General features: G+C 63.2%; 4 protein-coding genes across 6 annotated transcripts; 3 read left to right on the top strand and 1 right to left on the bottom strand.

Moving 5' to 3' along the window:
• The first annotated feature begins 103 nt into the window (after positions 1–103).
• On the top strand, positions 104–4,019 carry CHLRE_01g045400v5 (uncharacterized protein). Of its 3 annotated transcripts, XM_043058870.1 has the most exons (9): positions 104–319; positions 739–851; positions 966–1,022; positions 1,207–1,377; positions 1,512–1,676; positions 1,772–2,598; positions 2,805–3,251; positions 3,361–3,471; positions 3,587–4,019. In XM_043058870.1, the coding sequence occupies exons 1-9, from the start codon at positions 228–230 to the stop codon at positions 3,707–3,709; spliced, it is 2,106 nt and encodes a 701-aa protein (XP_042928788.1). In that variant the 5' UTR covers positions 104–227; the 3' UTR covers positions 3,710–4,019. The 3 variants fall into 3 exon arrangements, with proteins under 3 accessions (XP_042928788.1, XP_042928789.1, XP_042928787.1); XM_043058872.1 differs by lacking the exons at positions 1,772–2,598; positions 2,805–3,251; positions 3,361–3,471; positions 3,587–4,019 and having other exon boundaries at positions 1,207–1,629; XM_043058871.1 differs by lacking the exons at positions 104–319; positions 739–851; positions 966–1,022; positions 1,207–1,377; positions 1,512–1,676 and having other exon boundaries at positions 1,694–2,810; positions 2,885–3,251.
• A 53-nt stretch (positions 4,020–4,072) lies between these two features.
• On the bottom strand, positions 4,073–8,808 carry CHLRE_01g045350v5 (uncharacterized protein). Its single transcript, XM_001689672.2, has 9 exons — positions 8,533–8,808; positions 8,393–8,452; positions 8,063–8,130; positions 7,663–7,797; positions 6,752–6,923; positions 6,306–6,433; positions 5,853–5,982; positions 5,257–5,463; positions 4,073–4,804 (listed from the first exon to the last, which is right to left on the bottom strand). Exons 1-9 carry the CDS (start codon positions 8,692–8,694, stop codon positions 4,694–4,696), a joined length of 1,173 nt encoding a protein of 390 aa, XP_001689724.2. The 5' UTR covers positions 8,695–8,808; the 3' UTR covers positions 4,073–4,693.
• A 145-nt stretch (positions 8,809–8,953) lies between these two features.
• Positions 8,954–11,095, top strand: CHLRE_01g046652v5 (uncharacterized protein). The gene is made up of 4 exons (XM_043058897.1): positions 8,954–9,385; positions 9,580–9,670; positions 9,853–10,029; positions 10,252–11,095. The coding sequence occupies exons 1-4, from the start codon at positions 9,069–9,071 to the stop codon at positions 10,417–10,419; spliced, it is 753 nt and encodes a 250-aa protein (XP_042928786.1). The 5' UTR covers positions 8,954–9,068; the 3' UTR covers positions 10,420–11,095.
• A 158-nt stretch (positions 11,096–11,253) lies between these two features.
• Positions 11,254–17,784, top strand: CHLRE_01g046650v5 (uncharacterized protein). The gene is made up of 10 exons (XM_001690150.2): positions 11,254–13,062; positions 13,214–13,384; positions 13,549–13,645; positions 13,838–13,982; positions 14,124–14,321; positions 14,508–14,572; positions 14,722–14,815; positions 14,969–15,344; positions 15,618–15,704; positions 15,893–17,784. The coding sequence occupies exons 1-10, from the start codon at positions 11,650–11,652 to the stop codon at positions 16,718–16,720; spliced, it is 3,474 nt and encodes a 1,157-aa protein (XP_001690202.2). The 5' UTR covers positions 11,254–11,649; the 3' UTR covers positions 16,721–17,784.

Here is a 17,784-nt window from a genome sequence, read left to right as displayed (position 1 = left end):
TCGGCGGTCAACTTCACCGAAGCACCCCCATTGCGCCCTGCGCCAAGTTTTCACCAGGCGCAGCCTTTTCGCCTTGCAAAGATAGCATGGAACATACTAACATACAGTGGTATAAAGACCCAGTCAGGCGGCGACAAGCGAGTTGCAGGCGAGAGAACGCGTTTTTAATACTAGGCACCGCGACTTGGGGTCTTCATCCGTGACCCGAACTAGCTGAAACCAACACGATGGCTACAAATGCCGAGAAACTGCAGCTTGTTCAGAGCGACCTGCGCAAGAATGCTGATGATCGGCGGAAGCTTCGGGACGTAATTCTCGGGTGCGTGTTGCCACCCTGGGCGCGGCGGGGATCGGCTGGCGCCGCCCCCGCCGCGCTGGTCACCCTCAGTCGCGTGTGCCCCCGTGTTCAGCCCAGGCGCAGCTGATGGGAAGGCGCAGCCTCCATGCATCCCATCTGAGTTTACGCGCAGCTCACACAAGGCTTCCCAACCAGTACCGCGCACAACTGTGAGGCCCCAGCCGCTTCGCGCGCCAACAGCCAGCTTCTCAGCTCCCCCATTTATCAAATCGTCCCTGAATACCATATTACACGTACGTGCTTCCAGCCGGCCGCCCGCGCAGCTACCCCTGCTCCCAGTCGCGTGCCGTGCCAACCGCCAGCGCAGCTCCCCTGTCATCAGTTAGCAGTTGGGTGCAGTACCGTTGTGGATCCGATCATTTTTGCATATGGCTCTGCAGGATGGAGACGGAGAAAGCGGACTGCAAGCGCCTGTGGGAAGAGATGGCGTCGCTCAACGTCGACAGGGACCATCTCCTGGAGAAGAAGAAGAAGCTGGAGGCGGCCGCAGACGGTCAGTTGCCCTCGCTAAGGCTGCTTGGAAATTACCTATTTTCTGCACTCAGGCTAGTCTGTGCTTGCTCTTCTGCTCTACATACTCACACGCGCCTTGCGCGCGACGCCGCAGGCGCGCCGAGCACCATCGCGGTGCCGGACGCGGACCGCCGGACGTGCGACCAGCAGGGTGAGCTTGCGTGGGCTTTGATGATGGAGCGTTGAGAAATGGGACTGGACTAGTACATTGGTCCAAGCGCTGCTGGGTTGGGAAAATGCCTTCGGGCCGGGACGAAGCGTAGGTTATGGCGTGGCGCATTGGCATTGTGGCGCGCACTGTTATCTGACCCTCCCCGCACCCGCTGCCTCCGCAGCGGCAGCGCATTCGTCGCCCGCCCCTCTGCGTAAGTCGGCCGTGTGGTGGCCTGCCTCGTGGTGGCAGTCCGTGGCACCGCTATGGCAAGTGCGAGGAGATGCGGAGGGCAGCTTGTGGCAGCGGCAGCAGCAGGAGGACCCAACCGCCGCGGCGCCCACCATGCCTGCAAGTGCGGGCCCTCTGTCAGCAGGCGACCCGCACACAAGCGCCATAACCAACAGCGTGCCCAACAGCTCGGCTCCCCCATCCCAGTATTTGTCTACCTGTCGGCAGCGCCGTTCGCGTCGTGCTGATCCCCAACAGGCGGCTTCGGAATGTACTGCGTAGGGCTGCTGCTCCGGCTGCTGCGCGCGTTCCAGGCCAGCCCGACATGCAAGGAGTTCGTGGAGCTGCCGGCGTGGTCACGGCTGGACGCGTGTAGCGCGCAGCTGGGCGCATCGCCGCTCCTGCTGCTAATGCACCTGGCTGGTGGGCTTGTCAATGGCAGCGCGCAGCTGCTGGTGGACAGCGTGGCCGGATGGCTGCAGAGCTTTGCCGCGCGCTACTGCCCCGCCTGGCTGCAGCAGGACTGCGGGAGGTCAAGGGGGCGCAGGCCACGTACAAGAAGGCCAGCACGCGGCACATGGAATGGGCCGCGGAGATTCTCGCAGGCCTTGAGGCACGCCGCGATCAGCTGGGGGCGCAGGTGCAGCAACTGACGCAGGCGCAGCCGTTGACGCGAGAGGACACGCAGCGGCTTGCGTCCTTGCGCCGGGAACTGCATCGCGCACGTCCGTTCACGCTGACCCCCAGCCCCTCCTTCGCGCCGATCTATGTGCCCCTTGACAACACGTCCATGGCCCGCCTTCCTGGGCTGCTGCCCACCCTGGCAAGGCGCCATGGCGAGGTCTTCGCCGGTGCAGGCGCGGGCGCCGTGGCACCCTCCTCGTTTGTCCAGGCCGCGTTTGGCGGCGGGGGCATGCAGTCGTCTGCCACGCTGAACGCCGTCGGCTGGGGCCTGTTCCAGCTCGGGGGTGTGACCTCCCGCAACGCCCCCTTCGCTAACTACATCACCACGGACGGGGTGGCCTGCAGCGTGGCGCGAGAAGCGCACAACAAGCCGCTGGCCAACTTGAAGCCGGCGACCGCGCCCGCCGATGCGGAGGAGCTGCTGTGCACCCTGGAGGAGATGAAGGCCACGCAGATCATTGGTGTGGACGCGTGCGGGGGAGGGAATTGGTTCATGGCAGCACGGTCTCCGCTGTACCAGCCAGGGCCCTGGGCTTGGGAGGGTGTCAGGGAGGGTGTCAGCCCTGCCCAGCGCTTCCTGCTCGAGCTGCACGACAAGCAGCTGGATGAGGAGTTGTTCCCTGGGCAGCTGCCGCCGGAGCCGCGTCGCAGGCGCAAGGGCGTCAGGCGCAAGGGTGGCGGGCGCAAGGGGGGCGGGCGCAAGGGGGGCCACCGAAGCAATCGAAGCACTGGCGGCCGCGAGCCAGGACAGCGCGGCGGCGGCGCCAGAAGCGGGGCCGATTCCAAAGGAGTATGGGCCACTGGCGTCACATGTCAGGCCTGGAACGACTCCAGCCAAACCACCCACAGCTTGCGCCAGCCCTGCAGGCGTACGTTGGCGGCATCCCCACGGCGGCGACCGCGTCGGCGGCCCGGTTTGAAGAGCGCCTGCGCTACCTCTTCGCCAGTGGGGCGGCAGGGCAGGCGGCGGGGCAGGAGGCGGGGCAGGCGGAGGCGGCGGGGCCGGCAGAGACGGGGCCCCGGGGCGCGGTGCACGTGCTGTGGCACTACCACTTCTCCGCCTTCCGCCGAAAGCGCTGGGCTGCGTTCATCCAGCGCGACCGCGCGCTCCACCGCGTCGCCAAGCAGCTCACGGGCGGCAGGCCCAAGGAGGAGGTGGTGGTGGGGTGGGGTTCGTGGGCCTTCCAGGGAGGGAAGGGCGGCTCCCCCATCTCCGTCAGGGGCGGGCGCGCGCCGACGGGGCGGCTCATCAAGCTGCTCCGTGAGCGCTACGCCAAGCATGTGTTCATCATCGATGAATACAAGACCTCCAAGGTGGGTGGGTCGAGGGGGATTGCAATTGCTGGTGGGTGGGTGGGCCGCTGGGTTTATGCCTGGCTTTAGCGGAAGCCCTTCCCTCCCTCCCACCCTCCCGACCATGCAGACCTGCTACAACTGCGGGTGTCAGGAGATGGCCATCAAGCGGCTTGGGGGGCTGAAGGAGGGGCAGCGGCCCTGGTCGGTCAAAGTCTGCAACGACTGCTTGACGACCTGGGTGAGGACCGTGCATGTGCGGGGACGGCTGGGCACTGGGGACAAATTGATTGACAGGTAGACGGTTGGGACAGCTGATGTGCGCTCTCTTCTTCCTCCCCGTTCCCCATCCCCAGAACCGCGACGTCTCCGCCGCCAACGTGATCCGTGTGCTCCTCCTGCTAAAGCTGATGGGCTTCGAGCGGCCGACCAAGCTGCAGCGGTCGCCATGGCCGGCGGCGGCGGCGGGGCCGGGCTGAGAGCCTGAACGGCGCTAGCAGGGCGTGGGGCTGAGGGTGCACGTGTCGATTGGCGGCGAGTGACGTGACTAGTTTGTTAGCTGCGGGTTAGCACGGACTGTGCACCCCACCCAACCGGCCACGTCCGGATTTGCGGGGATGCCAAAGGCCCCCAACATAGAGGCGTGTGCTTAGTAGGCGCCCGCGTCAAGGTGGCTGGGTTGATAACGACCCGGGAGGGGAGGGCTCAGCCCTTTTCCTGCCTCCCTAAGGCAGCCACCTCCTTGTTCAAGTAGTTGAGTTGTAAAGGAGCATGTAATTGTATGGACAGGTATGGTACGTTGGGATGAGGATTGAGCTGTGATGCGGTCCGGGCCTTTTGGAAGACCGACATCAGGTTGACAGCAATCCGAATGCACCGGCGCGCTGCGTGGTTCCCTGTGGTCCAGCTACCTGCTACCTGCAGCATATCCACGAGGGGAGGGCGGGAGGCCCGCCCACTCATCAAGGCAACACACGCCTACCACCTGCAAATCCCTGAGACCCTGACGGCCTGGCCGAGATAACCCGGACACCACGTCAGGTGCCCCCGCCCTAATCCCGCGCTTCGAAGTTAATGGGGCGATCCCGCACCGCGTCTCGCAGGCCCTCACAGCTGCGTTGCTTTCCGCACGAGTGCTTACGGCGCTTCATGTGCCTTTCTAGCCACGCGTGCCAGCCACGGACCACCCCTGTCGATACATGGTGCACTGTGCCGGTGCGGCTGCCAGGGTCCAGCCGGCATCCAAAGTTCCAAACCTTCATAGCCTTCGGCGCGCATCCATCCTTGTTGTGCATCCATACACACCGCAAGTCACCCAAACGAGCACCACTTCCCGCTTCCCCACCAGCACAACCCACACCACCACAGAGCCAGAGTCGTAACTCCCAGCAAAGAATTCACACGTCACACCCTGCACGCCTTCAGGCAGTCACAATGTCCCCTCTCGCCCCGGACACCGGCCGCTATTTGCCGAGCACGCGCGCCTTGTCCACACGCTCTTGCCGCGCGCGCAGGTTCTCCGCAATGGCCATCTCGTCATCTGGGTTGATGCCCGTCATGCGCACGTCCATTAACTGCGAGTGTAAAGACGTATGTGTGTATGTTACAGAGCACAAGGATAAACTTGCGCAAAGACAGTGTATGCGATGCAGAAAAGCGACGGTGTGTAGCGTGTATGTGTATGTGTGTTAAAAACGAAGCGCAAGCCCGCCAAGACCAGAGCGTGTGTTTGTGTGTGTGTATATGTGTGTGTGTGTGTGTGTGTGTGTGTGTGTGTGTGTGTGTGTGTGTGTGTGTGTGTGTGTGTGTACGTACGAAAGATAGGTGCGGGTGCGGACATGTGAAGCTGACTGAGCACTGGGCAGATAGAGCGGGCTAGGCGTGAGGTGAGGCCACAGGGAGAAAATATATTCAAGGCATGCTCAAGTCACCCTCACACCCGGGTTCTGGTTCACATTATGATGCGGGTACGGCCTCGACACACATGCCGTGCCGGCATCTGCCCGCGCTGCCGACACGCACTCACCCGCACAGAGCCGTTCTGCTCCAGCGCGCGCCGCACGTTGCCGCACGCGTCCTCCCCGAACTGGTTGCAGCTGACGTCCAGCTCCGTGAGGGTGTTGTTCAGCCGCAGCAGCGCCACCACCGCCGCCGCCGTGCCCGGCCCCGCGGCGTTGGCGCTGATGTTGAGCCGCTGCAGTGTGGGCGAGCCGCGCACGCTCTCCACCACCGCCTGTTGGAGCCAACACCCATGCATTCATCAGTACGGTAGGATTCCTTCAGATAGCGGCAACCACGCCTCCAACGTGCCAGCAACTGCTCTTTGGCACATAGGGCTCCACCTCCAAGCAGGCCCTCCCGCACCCCACGTACAGCGCCGTTTGCCGCGCCCAGCAGCTCTCGAAGCAGTAGCACCTGGCCTGGCAGCCCCCACAAAGCACCGCCCCGCCCCACCCCCGCCCCTGCCCCCGCCCCTGCCCCTGCCCCCGCCCCCGCCCCCGCCCCTGCCCCTGCCCCCGCCCCTGCCCCTGCCCCTGCCCCTGCCCCTGCCCCTGCCCCTGCCCCTGCCCCTGCCCCTGCCCCTGCCCCTGCCCCTGCCCCTGCCCCCGCATCACGTCGCACCTTGCACCCCTCGTCGCCCATGCGGTTGAGGCGCAGGTTGACTGACAGCAGGCATTGGTTGCTCTTGAAGGCGCGGGCCAGGCTCTTGGCGCCCTCGGTGTGGATCTGGTTGTCGTGCAGCTCCAGCAGGCTGGGGGGCGGGGAGGAAGCGGGGGAGGAGGGAACGGGGAGCGGGCGGGGGAAGGGAGAGCGTGAGCGTCAGCGAATGTGACACAGGGCATTAACGAGGGCGCAATCCATGGCGCAGCGCTGGTGTGCTGAGCCGGGGGCCGAAGAGAGGGTGCAGGTGAAGCACCCGCTCACCGACCCACCCACACTGACCAACGCCGCCAGCCCCACACCCATCCGCCCACGCCCGTTTCCGCCTCCCTTTCATACTTGTAATTCCATCACTCCGCTCTCCAGATGAACGCTACCCCATCCCTCCCGCCCGCTGCCCCCCCCCCCGCGCACCTGATGACCGAATGCCCATCCAGCAGCTTGGCCAGTGCGCGCACGCCTCGGTCCGCAATCTTGTTGTGTGAGAGGTTGAGGTGCGTGATGGAAAGGTTCTCCACCAGGCCGCTCGCCAGCATGCGGACCTGGCGTGTGTAAAGAGCACAAGGAAAACATGGCGTGTGTGTGTGTGCGTGTGTGTGTGACTTGGTGGCCGTGCTGACGGGACATCCCAACAGACTGGGTGCTGGGGCGTCAGACAACAGACGAGCACGTCTCGGCGCGCCAGAGCTGCATTTCCTTGCGAAGCTGCCCCTGCTAGTTAGTTTTGGAGTAGTTTGACAGCTTGCAGCCCCCTGCCACCAGACCCAGTATCACACAACCCTTCGGTCTAGTATGGGCTGGTATCAACCATCCCCTCCCCAAAAAAAACACCCTCCCGCCCCGCCGCCCCCCCCCCCCACCTTGTCGTCGTCCAGGGAGTTGTTGGACAGGTCCAGGTGCGTGAGCGTCTCGGTGTGCTCCAGTGCTTTGGCGAGCGCGCGGCAGTCGGACAGCTTCATGCCGAACAGAGAGCGGTCGTAGTCCATGCCCACCTCCTTCAGGTTGTACGACAGAGCCAGCGAGGAGGGCGTGCTGCGCGCGTGGGGAGTGGGGCAGGAGGAGGGGGGCGGGAGGAGGGGTGAGTGGGCTGGGGGGTGGAGGGGCAGTCTGGGTGCGGGTGCGGACAGGCAAGATGGTGATCAGCAGGACGTGAAACTGTTGCAGTGTTGCTTGGAACAGCGGAACGTGTCATCCCGCTGCGTCTCATGACCGCTGCATCTCAACGCCCTCGAATGCAGTCGAGACACGCGTCCCAGATTCCGGCGTGCCCGCGCCAGTCGCCCGCGCCCCTGCCATGATGCCCATGGCGCTCCGTCGCCCCTCGGCCAGCCGTGCCCTCCTGTGCCCACTCCGCCCCTGTCCACAGGCCCTGCGCCTTCCACCATGGCATACACACGATCCCCGCTCTGCCACTGGCTCTGCGCAGAGTCCCTTACCCTGGCCGTGTCGCTCCGTGAGCACGTCTCCAACCCTTTCCCTCTACACCTGCCTCTCCCCCGGACAATCTTGCTCCTACGCTGTCTCCCCCTCCTGCACCCCATTGCGCTCAGGCCATGTCCCCTGGTCCCTCTCCCGCCCCATACTCCCCCGCAGCCCCTTGTGGGCAGGCTGGGTCGTGGTCATGTCGGGTTTGGATTAAGCTACCCACCACCATAACCCAACCCGCCATGCCCGCCCCCGCACCCTCCCCCTCCCCCGCCCCGCTCCCGCCCAACTCCACCCACTCCACCCGCCCCCCGCGCAGCTCCCGCCCCCGGCCCCCGCCGCTCACTTGACCATGCACTCGAACAGTATCTGCAGGTCCAGGTGGCTGGGCAGCTGCCGGATGTGCACCGTCTGCACGAAGCGGCGGCTGTAGGTCAGCAGCCGCTTCAGGCTGCTCAGGTCCGTCACCGCGGGGTCGTACCTGCGGCAGGTAGCGGCAGCAGCAGTCAAGGGGCACACGATGCGCGTGATGGAGTGTGTCGTGTGTGTGCTGATGGTTGTGTTAAGTTGTGTAAAGTTGTGTTGGCAGCGTGCGGCCTCGCCTTCTGTTCGTGGGCACGCCGGCTGCACTCGCTGCAGTGGCCCCGGCAAACCCCGCGAGCGGTCGGCTGGAGCTTTGCTGCCATGCCGCAGCCGCCCCCATGCGCCCTCTGAGCCCCTGGCCACGTCTGCTCCCGGCTACTCACTGCTCCAGGAACTCCATGAGGTTGCGCTCAAAGAACAACTGCTTCCACGAGTAGCCGTGCGCAGCAACCTGCGCGCAGGGTTTTGGCCAGGCCCCACACGGCCACACACCGGTTCAGCGCGCCGACGCCAGCACAGCCAGTGAACACCCAATACGGTATCACCGCTGCGCTGTGTGCTGAGGGAGTTGCACATGGCAACAACCTCGCGGAGAGATGAGACGGCCAGGACCATCAGTTGCGTGGGGCGGACCCCGTGGCAGCAGGTGGCGCTACGCGCACCCCTGCTGACCGCCCGTGCACGCCCCTTCCCCCGGCCTCCGCTGCTCCCACCTCGCAGTTCTTCCACCGGGCTTGCGACCTCCGCCGCCAGTAGTCTTCATCCGCAATGAGCTGCGAGAGCATGCGAGGCTCAGAGAGTGCTCGTTGCTGGGGCGCGGCATGTCCATTGCCAATTTTTTCCGCGGGCTTACCGAGCCAACCAGCTCCAGTGGCAAATCTAATGGTAAGATATCGATAATGCGCTTGACATACTTGTCTGGCAACGGCCCGAACGTAGGGCAGCCCTCAAAGTTTGCTGCGACAACCTTCACGCAAATGTCCCTAAGAGGCGTGATAAGATTTGGCGCAGCCATGTTGCTAGGTAGCCTCCAGAAGTAATACAATTTACCGGAGAGCGCGCATTCGCGCTAACCTCTGTTTTGCGCCCTCCTGTAAGTGTGCCGTTGGAAAAGCCTAGTAATGTAGATTTTATTGCATTAGCAACTCTCATGAAACAGGCACCCAGTGCATTTTCCTCGGAATCGTCTTCGAGTTCCATGCCCATCTGCGCAAGTTCCCGCTCATCAAACGCTCCCTTGATGACGACAGTTGAGTTGCATCAACGATTATCAAGCTACGCCTGCGATCTTGCAAGAAGCGTCTCGCAACCAACCCTCGGCTAACAGACCAAAATTGCCTCCGTCGCTTGCATCTCTTCTAGGTTCGGCAGCAGCCCAAATCCTTACACATGGCGTCTCAGATGAACGTGCGTCGCAGCGCTGGCCAGCGCCAGTCGCAGCGCTCCGGAGCTGGCCCCTGCATCGTGGCGAGCTACCGTCTCACGCACCACCGCGGCGCTAACGCGACGCCATATGGGCAAGCGTGCCTGGCGATTCGCGTGCAGGAGCAGCGTCGGGAGCAGTCGCTGCTCATGTGCCGGTCCACACCAGTTGAGGCCCCTGCCGCACCCGCGGCGGAGGCACCCACCGCTGACGCCGACCCCGCCTCCATGGACATTCGCGTGGGCAAGATCGTGAAGGTTGAGAAGCACCCAGAGGCGGACAGGTGGGCGCGAGCAGCGACCAGCGTACAGGCTTTAAGGGTGGCTGTATGAACTGCACGCGGGCAGGTAGCGCAGCCTAGCCACACACCGAAGCTGGGCAGGCGACCCGCGACAACCTTGATCGTTGCTCCACCGACTTGCGCTACCCAGAACCAATCATGCCTATATCTGTGCACCTCTCCTCCTGCACCCTCAGCCTGTACGTGGAGCAGATTGACGTGGGCGAGCCCGAGCCGCGCACCATCGTGTCGGGCCTGGTCAAGTTCGTGCCAGTGGAGGAGATGCAGGTACGGAGGCGGGGGCGCGGGGGTATTCGCTTTCCAACCTTGGTTAACCGAGGCTCGTGGGTGGATGGGTGACGGGCATGCGGACGCCGCAGTGCTGCTGCTGGCCAGAGCGCACGGGCCTTCGGCTCCACCGAAACTCCTCCCCTCTTCCGCCTCCGCCTTTTCTCGTACGTGCCACACAGGACCGCAAGGTTATCGTGCTCTGTAACCTCAAAGCGCGCAACATGCGCGGCATCAAGTCCAACGGCATGGTGCTGTGCGCCTCCAACGATGCCCACGATGTGGTGGAGCCGCTGGCGCCGCCCGCTGAGGCGCCGGTGGGCGAGCGCGTGTATTTCGGCGAGGCTGGCAAGACCCAGGTGGGCAGGCGGGGCTGTGGCAGCGAGGGGTCAAGTTGAACCAGCGAGGGGACACGTGGGCTAGATTGCGCTGGGCGCGGCACGGCCACCGGTCTTGGACTCCTGATGCGCTCAGATTGAAGCGCCGAGCAGGCAGAGCACGACTGCACGACGCGTGTAGCAGCAGTGCCCTGATCATAATGGCAAGTAAGGCACCCGCACCACAATTGCACTCCTCCGCAGGCTGCACCCGCGGAGCCGAACCGCGTGCAGAAGAAGAAGCTGTGGGAGGCTGTGCAGCCGCTGCTCAAGACGGACAGCGAGGCAACGGCGCGGTTCAAGGACGACGTCATGTTCACCAGTGCAGGGCCCGTGCGCGCCGCCAGCCTCAAGGGCGCCACAATCGCCTAAGAAGTACCGGTATTGGACAGTGATGTATGGGGTCCCTGCTGATAATGGGAGTGGTGCAACCTGGGGGCCTGAATACGCGCCGGACGGTGCATGGCACTGTGTGCAGGCGGGGTGAGCTGCTTGATGCTCATGATTAGGTTTGTATTACCGCATTCCGTATGTACGGTAACGAGCCTGTTGAGTACATGTGGGGGGTCATTAATAAAGAATGGGGATGTTACAGAGGGTCCTTAATAAAGGAGTGAAGAGTCATCAAGGATGGTGTGTCTATGTGTGTTTGTAACTTGACTGGCCACCTGACAGAGGCGAGATGTCATCGGGCTACCGCTGAGTGCTGTTAGCATGCAGGTAGGTAAAGCAGCGCTGCTTTGTCACCGCATCGTGCTTCCCTGCTTCTTCCCTGGTAAGGGTCGCAGTGCTGGCAATAGCACAGGCAATACCTCTCCTGATACTGACGGATCCAGGCTCAGGCATGATTCACACACACGATCCTTCGGAAGGCAGACTTCAAGGGGTGGCACGACGGGCATTCGTGCGCCAGTAGAGCTGGCGGCATCCGCCAGTAATGCGGCTAGGTAAGGAACTGCTAGATGTCGGGCAGTCGCGTCACGGCCACGTGCCAGTCTGTCTCGGTCACCGTGACTTCAGTCAGGGCGCGCTGTAACATAGCTATCGAGCATATCAATTTATGGGCGTCTTGCTTATCGCCTGGGCATGCACAGGGGCGGGAGCAAACGCGGAGAAGGCGGAAGGGCCCGAACTGTTCGTAGGCCTCCGCTGGCCAACGGGCTAGCTTTTGTGCACCAATCGTTTGAACACATATCGTAGGTGTATGATGGTTACCAGGCTGCGAAAGTTCACGTGCTTGAAAATAGTGCTCGTAGACGCACAGGATGACAACACACCGTCCGCAAAATGTTCAGTACAGCGTTATCACCTGCGGCTGGGCTTCAGTATACTTTACCCCAGGCTTTTATTTGCAAGCACCCTGTCGGCCGATACTAAAGCAGCACTAAGCGCGCCTTCGCAATCAAACGACCCACTAACTGTCGAACGAAGCCAAAAACGAGCTGATGTTTGATTTGAAAGCAGAATCCTTTAACATCTGCTAGGCTTTACAAATTAAGAGGGACTTAAGGGCGCTGGTCGTCGCGTTCACCACCACGACGCGCGACCGACTCCTTCTCGGTCAGGGTGGGCGCTTCCTTTGACGTTCGACATTGCATAATAATGAGGTGTATTATCACCATCGATGGTTTCAAAAGAGCCTCTGGCTCCGGCAGCAGCGCGGGAAGCCACGATGAGCTAAGCGAAAGCGAAAATGAGCCCCTGCCATCTCGGACACCCAGCGGCAGCTCCGTTGGTGGTGCCACCGAGCGGCGCCGCACAACATCCGGACGGCGCTGGCTCTGCCTACTCGTGGCGGGACTCGCCCTCCTTCCCGCTGCCGCGTTCGTGGTCGTCTGGGGCACCGGCACGCACTTCACCGCGTTCGCGCCGGTCTGGGTTCGTAGTCTGCGGGCGGAGAACCAGCAGGTCAGCGTGCACGCCCTCAACGGCTCCCAGACAGCTAGTCCAAGCAGCCCTATAGTGACCGCTGCTACGGTGCGGATGGACAAGCCAGCGCGCCCGCTGAAGCGGAACAGCGCAGCCGGTGGCTCTTCGGCTACCGACAACGGGAATGCCACTGACACGAGTAACGCAACGGCGGCTGGCGAGAGCTCAAAAGGCCGCCGGCAAGTCTCGATGGCTGCCCGCAACAGCAGCGGCAACGGTAGCGCCATAGACATGACCATTCCTGCGTATCCGCCGGCGCAGAAGCGGCTGTTGGAAGCAGCACTCAACACCACGTGCGGCACCCAGCCAAGCGGCAACAGCAGCAGCGTCGACCACTGTCCCACGGCCGCGATTCGCCTCGTGTGGAACATGCTGGTCGCCACCGCAGTGTCTCCCGCAGAGCTGCTGCTGCCGGCGCCACAGCAGGGGGCCAACCCCCAGCCGCAGCTGCTGCGGCCCGCATCCCAGCAGCAGGGGAGCGGCGGGGCGGCTGCCACCGGTTGGAAACCTTTCCTTAACACGGTTCCCGAGCTGCAAGACCAGGCGTCGGAGAGCGCGTCCCGAATCCTTGCCGCAACCGCCGCCTTTGTGCGGCGATTACAACTGGTTGCGGCGGTTTCGCCTGCTGCGGCCTCCTTGGGCAACTTTGGCGCGGGAGACTCCTTAGCCTCCACCCCTTCGCGGCACCTGCTCAGCTCGGAGACAGCAGGCAGTGGCACCAGCAGTGGTGAAAGTGGCAGTGGCGGGACTGCTGGCTCCAATACCCGCGACAATGCGGTCTCACTGACCCCGGCCGTCGCCGCAGCCATCGCAGCTGCCAACTCCAACTCCAAGGCTAGCAGCGGCCTCTCGCAGACGGCGCCCGACAGCGCCGACAGCACCAGCAGTAACGGCAGTAGCAGCGACGGCAGCAGCAGCTCCAGCACCACCGGTCCTGGGCAGCAGCAGGGACAGGGGCAAGGGCAGCAAATGGGCGTGGGGCCGCAGAGGGTGGCGCGGGAAGTGTTGGAGTATGCGGCCATCGTGCAGATTGAGCTGCAGGCCATCCAGAGCGGCCGGCGGGCCAAGACCTTGGAAGCGTTCCAGGTGTGTGCACGCGTTGCGGGTTTCGCACTGGGGTTTTCTAGGGTTTAGTGGGGTTTACCATCTGCTCTTGCAAAGCTACCTCGCCCGCCCTTGCTTGCGGACTTGTGACGGACTGCGCTTTTATGCGGGTCACCCTTTTTATTTGCTGCAGTCCTTTCCTCTGGTCCGCCGCTCCGTGCTGGCGGCGTTGTCGGGCTGTGCGCTGCTGCTGGGCGCGGCGGAGGCGGCCGAGCGGTCCGCCAACGGCACCATCAGCAGCAGCTGGCGGCAGCGCGCCTGGGGCCCGGACGTGGACGCCAAGGTGGAATTACTACTTGGCGAGGTGCGTGTCACCACAAATGTGCACACGCACGTGGACCGTGTTCGCCGTGCAACACATGGGTAGCCTCATACGTATTCCCCAATGACTCACCGCCGCGTCACCGATTTTCCTCGCATCCGCCCTGCTGCTGCCGCCCGCTCCACTACTGCTCTACCTGCGCGCAGCTGTACTCGCTGCACCGGGACGGCGCCGTGCGCAAGCAGGGCGTGGAGCTGTTCCACGTGAGCAAGAGCGGCGGCACCTCCTTCGCCGACCTGTCAGGTGCGCCCCGTCGCGGCGGACCGGCGCACCCGCACACGTACACGTGCACACGCGCGCACACACGCACGCACACGCACACACACACACACACACACACACACACACACACACACACACACACACACACACACACACATACACACGCACATGTGTAATTGGCGCCTACCCCGTGTCGTCACGCATGCGCTGCAGCCCTCAACGGCTGTCTGTCCGCCACCCGCCACGACAACTGCCTGATGCCGCGTCCCTGGGACGACCGCCCGCGCTGGCTCAACCCCACGGAGGCGCGCAACCGCTTCCAGCCCATTGAGACCGGCAAGCAGGGCATCATTGACTGGTGAGTGGGTCACGATCGGACAACGGAGCAACTGCCACCAGTGACTAGTGCTTGGCTGGCTTGGCGCACACAGTATAAGGCGGCCTGCCGCGTCGTGTGTTTGATGCATTTTTTGTCAAAATTTATTTTCCATGCATGCAGGTGGTCGGACACCGGCGCACGCCAGCCGTACGCCTTTGGTAACGACCCCAGCCGGGCCGGCTACTGCCGCAGCCGCCTTGCGACCATGGCTGCCCGCTACATCCAGTTTGCGACAAACGAGTACACGCTGTACGGCGGCCAGACCAGCCCACGTGACACCTTCATGTGCCCCGAGCTGCTCAACACCATTGTCGTCAGGTGCGTGTGCGGCAATCAAGAATGCGTCCTAGGGGCTGAATTGCCTGATATACTAACGGGTCCCATGCCCTGCTGTGCACCGCTCATTCTTTGACCAGTGTCTATACCATGCAAATCACGTTACGGACTGCCCGCTTACCTTCCGGGCCACCGCCCCATACATGCCGCGCAACACCCCCGCCACAGGGAGCCGCGTGCACGCCTCATGTCACACCTGCATTACATGCTGCCCATGCTGGTGGAGATTGCGGGTGCGTGCGGCGGGAGCGGTGGTGTTTCAATTTCATCCTGCGTACATGGCAACACCTCCAGCATCCATCGCTCGCCGCATCATCAATCGAAGACCCTCTCCCGTATACGTGCTTATACCCTTCCGCAATCACATTTCCATAATGCGCAGGCACAGACGCTGCCTTTAGGCCTGGCGGCGGCGCATCGACAGTGGCTGGCTGGGATGCGGCAGCACCTTTCGTGTTTGACAACTACCTTACCAGGTGTGTGTGCGTGCTTTGCGCACACCGGCTACGCACTGCTGGTCTCGATCACACAACTGCTGCTTTTGCGCCGTGCTGAACACAAAATAAGATAAATGAGATGCGCATCCTGCCCACGCACCCCCTCATTGCCCGAATCTCTCACGCGCGCAGGTCTCTCCTGGGTGAGGCCGTCTTCCGCTCCCGCCCCGTCGGTAGCCTGCGCGACGCCGCGCGCTTCTGGGCAGATGACACGCCCGCCACCACACCCAACAACGCCACCGCCAGCAACACGGCCACCTCCACCTCCGCCACCAACCCCACCGCCGGCAGCACGGAGGGCGCGCAGGCAGGCGGAGCCGCCACCGCCACCGCCGCCGCCTCCTGGGCCAAGCTGGCCAGCGCGGCTCGGCTTATGCTGCAGCAATTTGATGTGGTGATGGCGCTGGAGGACGGAACCGGCAACCGGCCGCACTTCAAGCGCGGCCTGGGCTGGCCCTACCCAGTAGACATCATCCACAAGCGAGTCGGCTCCGAGGCTAAGATCAAGGTGAGGCAGGGGTAAGGGCGTGTTTCACCAGTCAGCTGTCTTTATTTTGGGGGAGGGGGCGGAAAACGTGCCTTGGATGTGACCGCATAGCTGGGTGGGATGCAATCAACATGGGATGTGCGTTTGGGCACCGCGCGAATACCGTACTGCTAATGGGACCCACAGCGACGGGCACGCACCGCCGACTGTACTTGCAAAGACCTGACTCGTGCCTCCTGCCTGCGCTGCCTGCCTGCCTGCCTGCTTGTGGGGCATGCACTGCTGCTGTGGCAGGTGGACGTGGGGCCGCTGCTGCCGCCCGACCTGGAGGTGATGCTGCAGCGCCACACGCTGGACACCCAGGTGTACCAGTACGGGCAGGTGAGGGCGGCTGTAGGGGAGGGGGGCCGCGTACCGTATGTGGAAGTGCTCTTTTGCCGCGTACTGGCTTGGACGAGCGGGGCAGCCCTCATACATAGTTAATGCCATGTCCTTGTTCCCCAGTGGCGCACGCACAGCGCCAAACCTACCTCCCTGCCCCCTTCCCCCCTGCCTGCCTTCCCCCGCAGCTGTTCTCCAAGCTGGACCTGGTGGTGTGGGACACGGCCGCGCGCATGGAGGCACAGGCGTGCCCGGGTGGCAGCGCTGCAGCCCGCGGCGGCCTCGTGACCGTCACCAGCCGCGCGGCCATGTCGACCCTGACACGCCGCGCAACGCGCATCGAGCGCCGCCTGCACTCCGTCACTGCTGACCCCTCCTCCGATGCCGCTGGCGCCGCTAGCGACGGCGTGTCAGAGGTGCCGGCTTGGTTCAAGGGCTTTTCGGGATCCGCCAAAACCATGGCGGGCCAGGCCGGCTCCCCTTCCGACTTCCCGCCGCTCCTCACGCCGCCGCTGCGCCGGCTGCTCGGCGACCAAGATGCCCTTCTTGCAGAGCTGGGGTCCAGCGTGGACAACGGCAGCGAAGGCAGTAGCAGCGAAGGCAGTAGCAGCCATGGCAGTAGCAGTCGGAAACTGCTCAAGGTGCTGGCGAGCGGCGTGGCCATCGGCGGCGTGCAGCACCGCTACGCGCCCACGAATGTGCTGTCCAACCCCACCTACCTCACCATCGTGGGCAAGGTGCTCGCGCTGGAGCAGTGGAACGTGACGCAAGCGGTGCGGCAGGGCCTGCGCCAGCTGCAGCAGCCGGGGCAGCAGGGCCTGCAGCAGCAGCACCCACAGCAGGGGCAGCACGGGCAGCAGGGGCAGGGGCAGCAGCTGCAACCGCTGCAGGCGCGGCCGCATCAGTGCACAACGGTGGCGGCCGCCTCATGGGGCTCGATCACCGGCACATGCGGTTGGGTGGGCGTGAAGCTATGGGCGTCTTCGTTGCATGCGCGTGGACAGCTGGTGGTGTAGTGGGCGTGAATGGGGTGTTTGTATGTTGAGTTGGCTGTGTCAGAACGCGCAGCACCGTTGCGTGTGTTTGGCGTTTGCTTTGCCGGTGGGCCCTTGTGTTTGAGAGAACATGCAAAGAAACAACGCAGGACTCTGCATCCGATGCAGTGCAACGCTGATGGTATTGCCTTGCTTGGACCTGCCTTGTGTGTGCGTGTGTAAGCGGACGTGGCTTCCGCGGAACTAACGTTCTGCTGACTGCCTGCGAGCTGGTATCGAGCTGATACGCCCGATGAGTGGATGATGATCTGCGATCGAGGAGCAGCTCATACGTGTGGCAATCTTTGTTGAACAAATGAATGCATGGGCGTATGGGAGCACGGACTTTCTTAGCATGGAGTACTTCAATCACTGACGGATGCGGGTAATGGCACACTGCGAACTGAATGACGGGGGCTTGATCGATGGACGAATGCAGTGAACGGCGGGGCATTGGCGTACATACGGTGTGCTGCTCCGGCGCGTGGGACAGGTACACTTGCAGCGCCCCGCGGGCTCCCAAGAACTCCGAGAGTTGCGCTGCTAATACGGTAGTGCATTAATGAGGGGGATAGGTTAGGATTTTGCCTGTCAGGACGCAGATGGAAGTCAAGGAGAAGTCAAGTTTACCGCGGTAGTTGAGGCCGCGAGCGCGCCCCACATGTGGCGTGTGCGTGGGTGCATTTACATCAAACACAGCGGCTGGACGAAACACACAGCATGCGGCAAGCATGCAAGTATCAATGCATAGAATGGCTTGCTAGTTCTTGGATAGGGCTGCAAGGGGCTAGCTGCTCACCAATTACCGGAAACGTAACGGGTGGCAAACGCGCATGTGCAGGATGTGTTTGTGCCCCGTTGCTCGGGTCAAGTGCTGATTGGTAGAATTGCTGCTGAAGTAAGGAATGTGAGGTGGCAATGAATAGCGGCAGTTGCGGGTACGTAGCTGCAAGCCCGAGGGCGGGCCCAGACCAGACGCAGACCAGACGCAGATATGCGGCCGTGTAGGAGGCTCACTAGTTGGAGGCCTGTAAGGATGATACGTT

The sequence above is a fragment of the Chlamydomonas reinhardtii genome, chromosome 1 (assembly GCF_000002595.2).
Source record: "Chlamydomonas reinhardtii strain CC-503 cw92 mt+ chromosome 1, whole genome shotgun sequence".
Taxonomy (NCBI): domain Eukaryota; kingdom Viridiplantae; phylum Chlorophyta; class Chlorophyceae; order Chlamydomonadales; family Chlamydomonadaceae; genus Chlamydomonas; species Chlamydomonas reinhardtii.
Note: the sequence above shows the minus strand (reverse complement) of the source record. Positions and strands in the feature narration are given on the sequence as shown.

Excerpts from the sequence above, each read along its gene's own strand:
- CHLRE_01g046652v5 (XM_043058897.1), top strand. The coding sequence starts at position 9,069 with ATGGCGTCTCAGATGAACGTGCGTCGCAGCGCTGGCCAGCGCCAGTCG. Across the intron at positions 9,386-9,579 it reads AAGCACCCAGAGGCGGACAG|CCTGTACGTGGAGCAGATTG; the intron begins GTGGGCGCGAGC and ends CTGCACCCTCAG. Across the intron at positions 9,671-9,852 it reads TGCCAGTGGAGGAGATGCAG|GACCGCAAGGTTATCGTGCT; the intron begins GTACGGAGGCGG and ends CGTGCCACACAG.
- CHLRE_01g045350v5 (XM_001689672.2), bottom strand. The coding sequence starts at position 8,694 with ATGGCTGCGCCAAATCTTATCACGCCTCTTAGGGACATTTGCGTGAAG. Across the intron at positions 6,924-7,662 it reads CTGTTCGAGTGCATGGTCAA|CACGCCCTCCTCGCTGGCTC; the intron begins GTGAGCGGCGGG and ends CCACGCGCGCAG. Across the intron at positions 6,434-6,751 it reads ACTCCCTGGACGACGACAAG|GTCCGCATGCTGGCGAGCGG; the intron begins GTGGGGGGGGGG and ends TACACACGCCAG.
- CHLRE_01g046650v5 (XM_001690150.2), top strand. The coding sequence starts at position 11,650 with ATGAGGTGTATTATCACCATCGATGGTTTCAAAAGAGCCTCTGGCTCC. Across the intron at positions 14,322-14,507 it reads CTCAACACCATTGTCGTCAG|GGAGCCGCGTGCACGCCTCA; the intron begins GTGCGTGTGCGG and ends CCCCCGCCACAG. Across the intron at positions 15,705-15,892 it reads AGGTGTACCAGTACGGGCAG|CTGTTCTCCAAGCTGGACCT; the intron begins GTGAGGGCGGCT and ends CTTCCCCCGCAG.
- CHLRE_01g045400v5 (XM_043058870.1), top strand. The coding sequence starts at position 228 with ATGGCTACAAATGCCGAGAAACTGCAGCTTGTTCAGAGCGACCTGCGC. Across the intron at positions 1,023-1,206 it reads CCGGACGTGCGACCAGCAGG|CGGCAGCGCATTCGTCGCCC; the intron begins GTGAGCTTGCGT and ends CTGCCTCCGCAG. Across the intron at positions 1,378-1,511 it reads GGCGCCCACCATGCCTGCAA|GCGGCTTCGGAATGTACTGC; the intron begins GTGCGGGCCCTC and ends GATCCCCAACAG.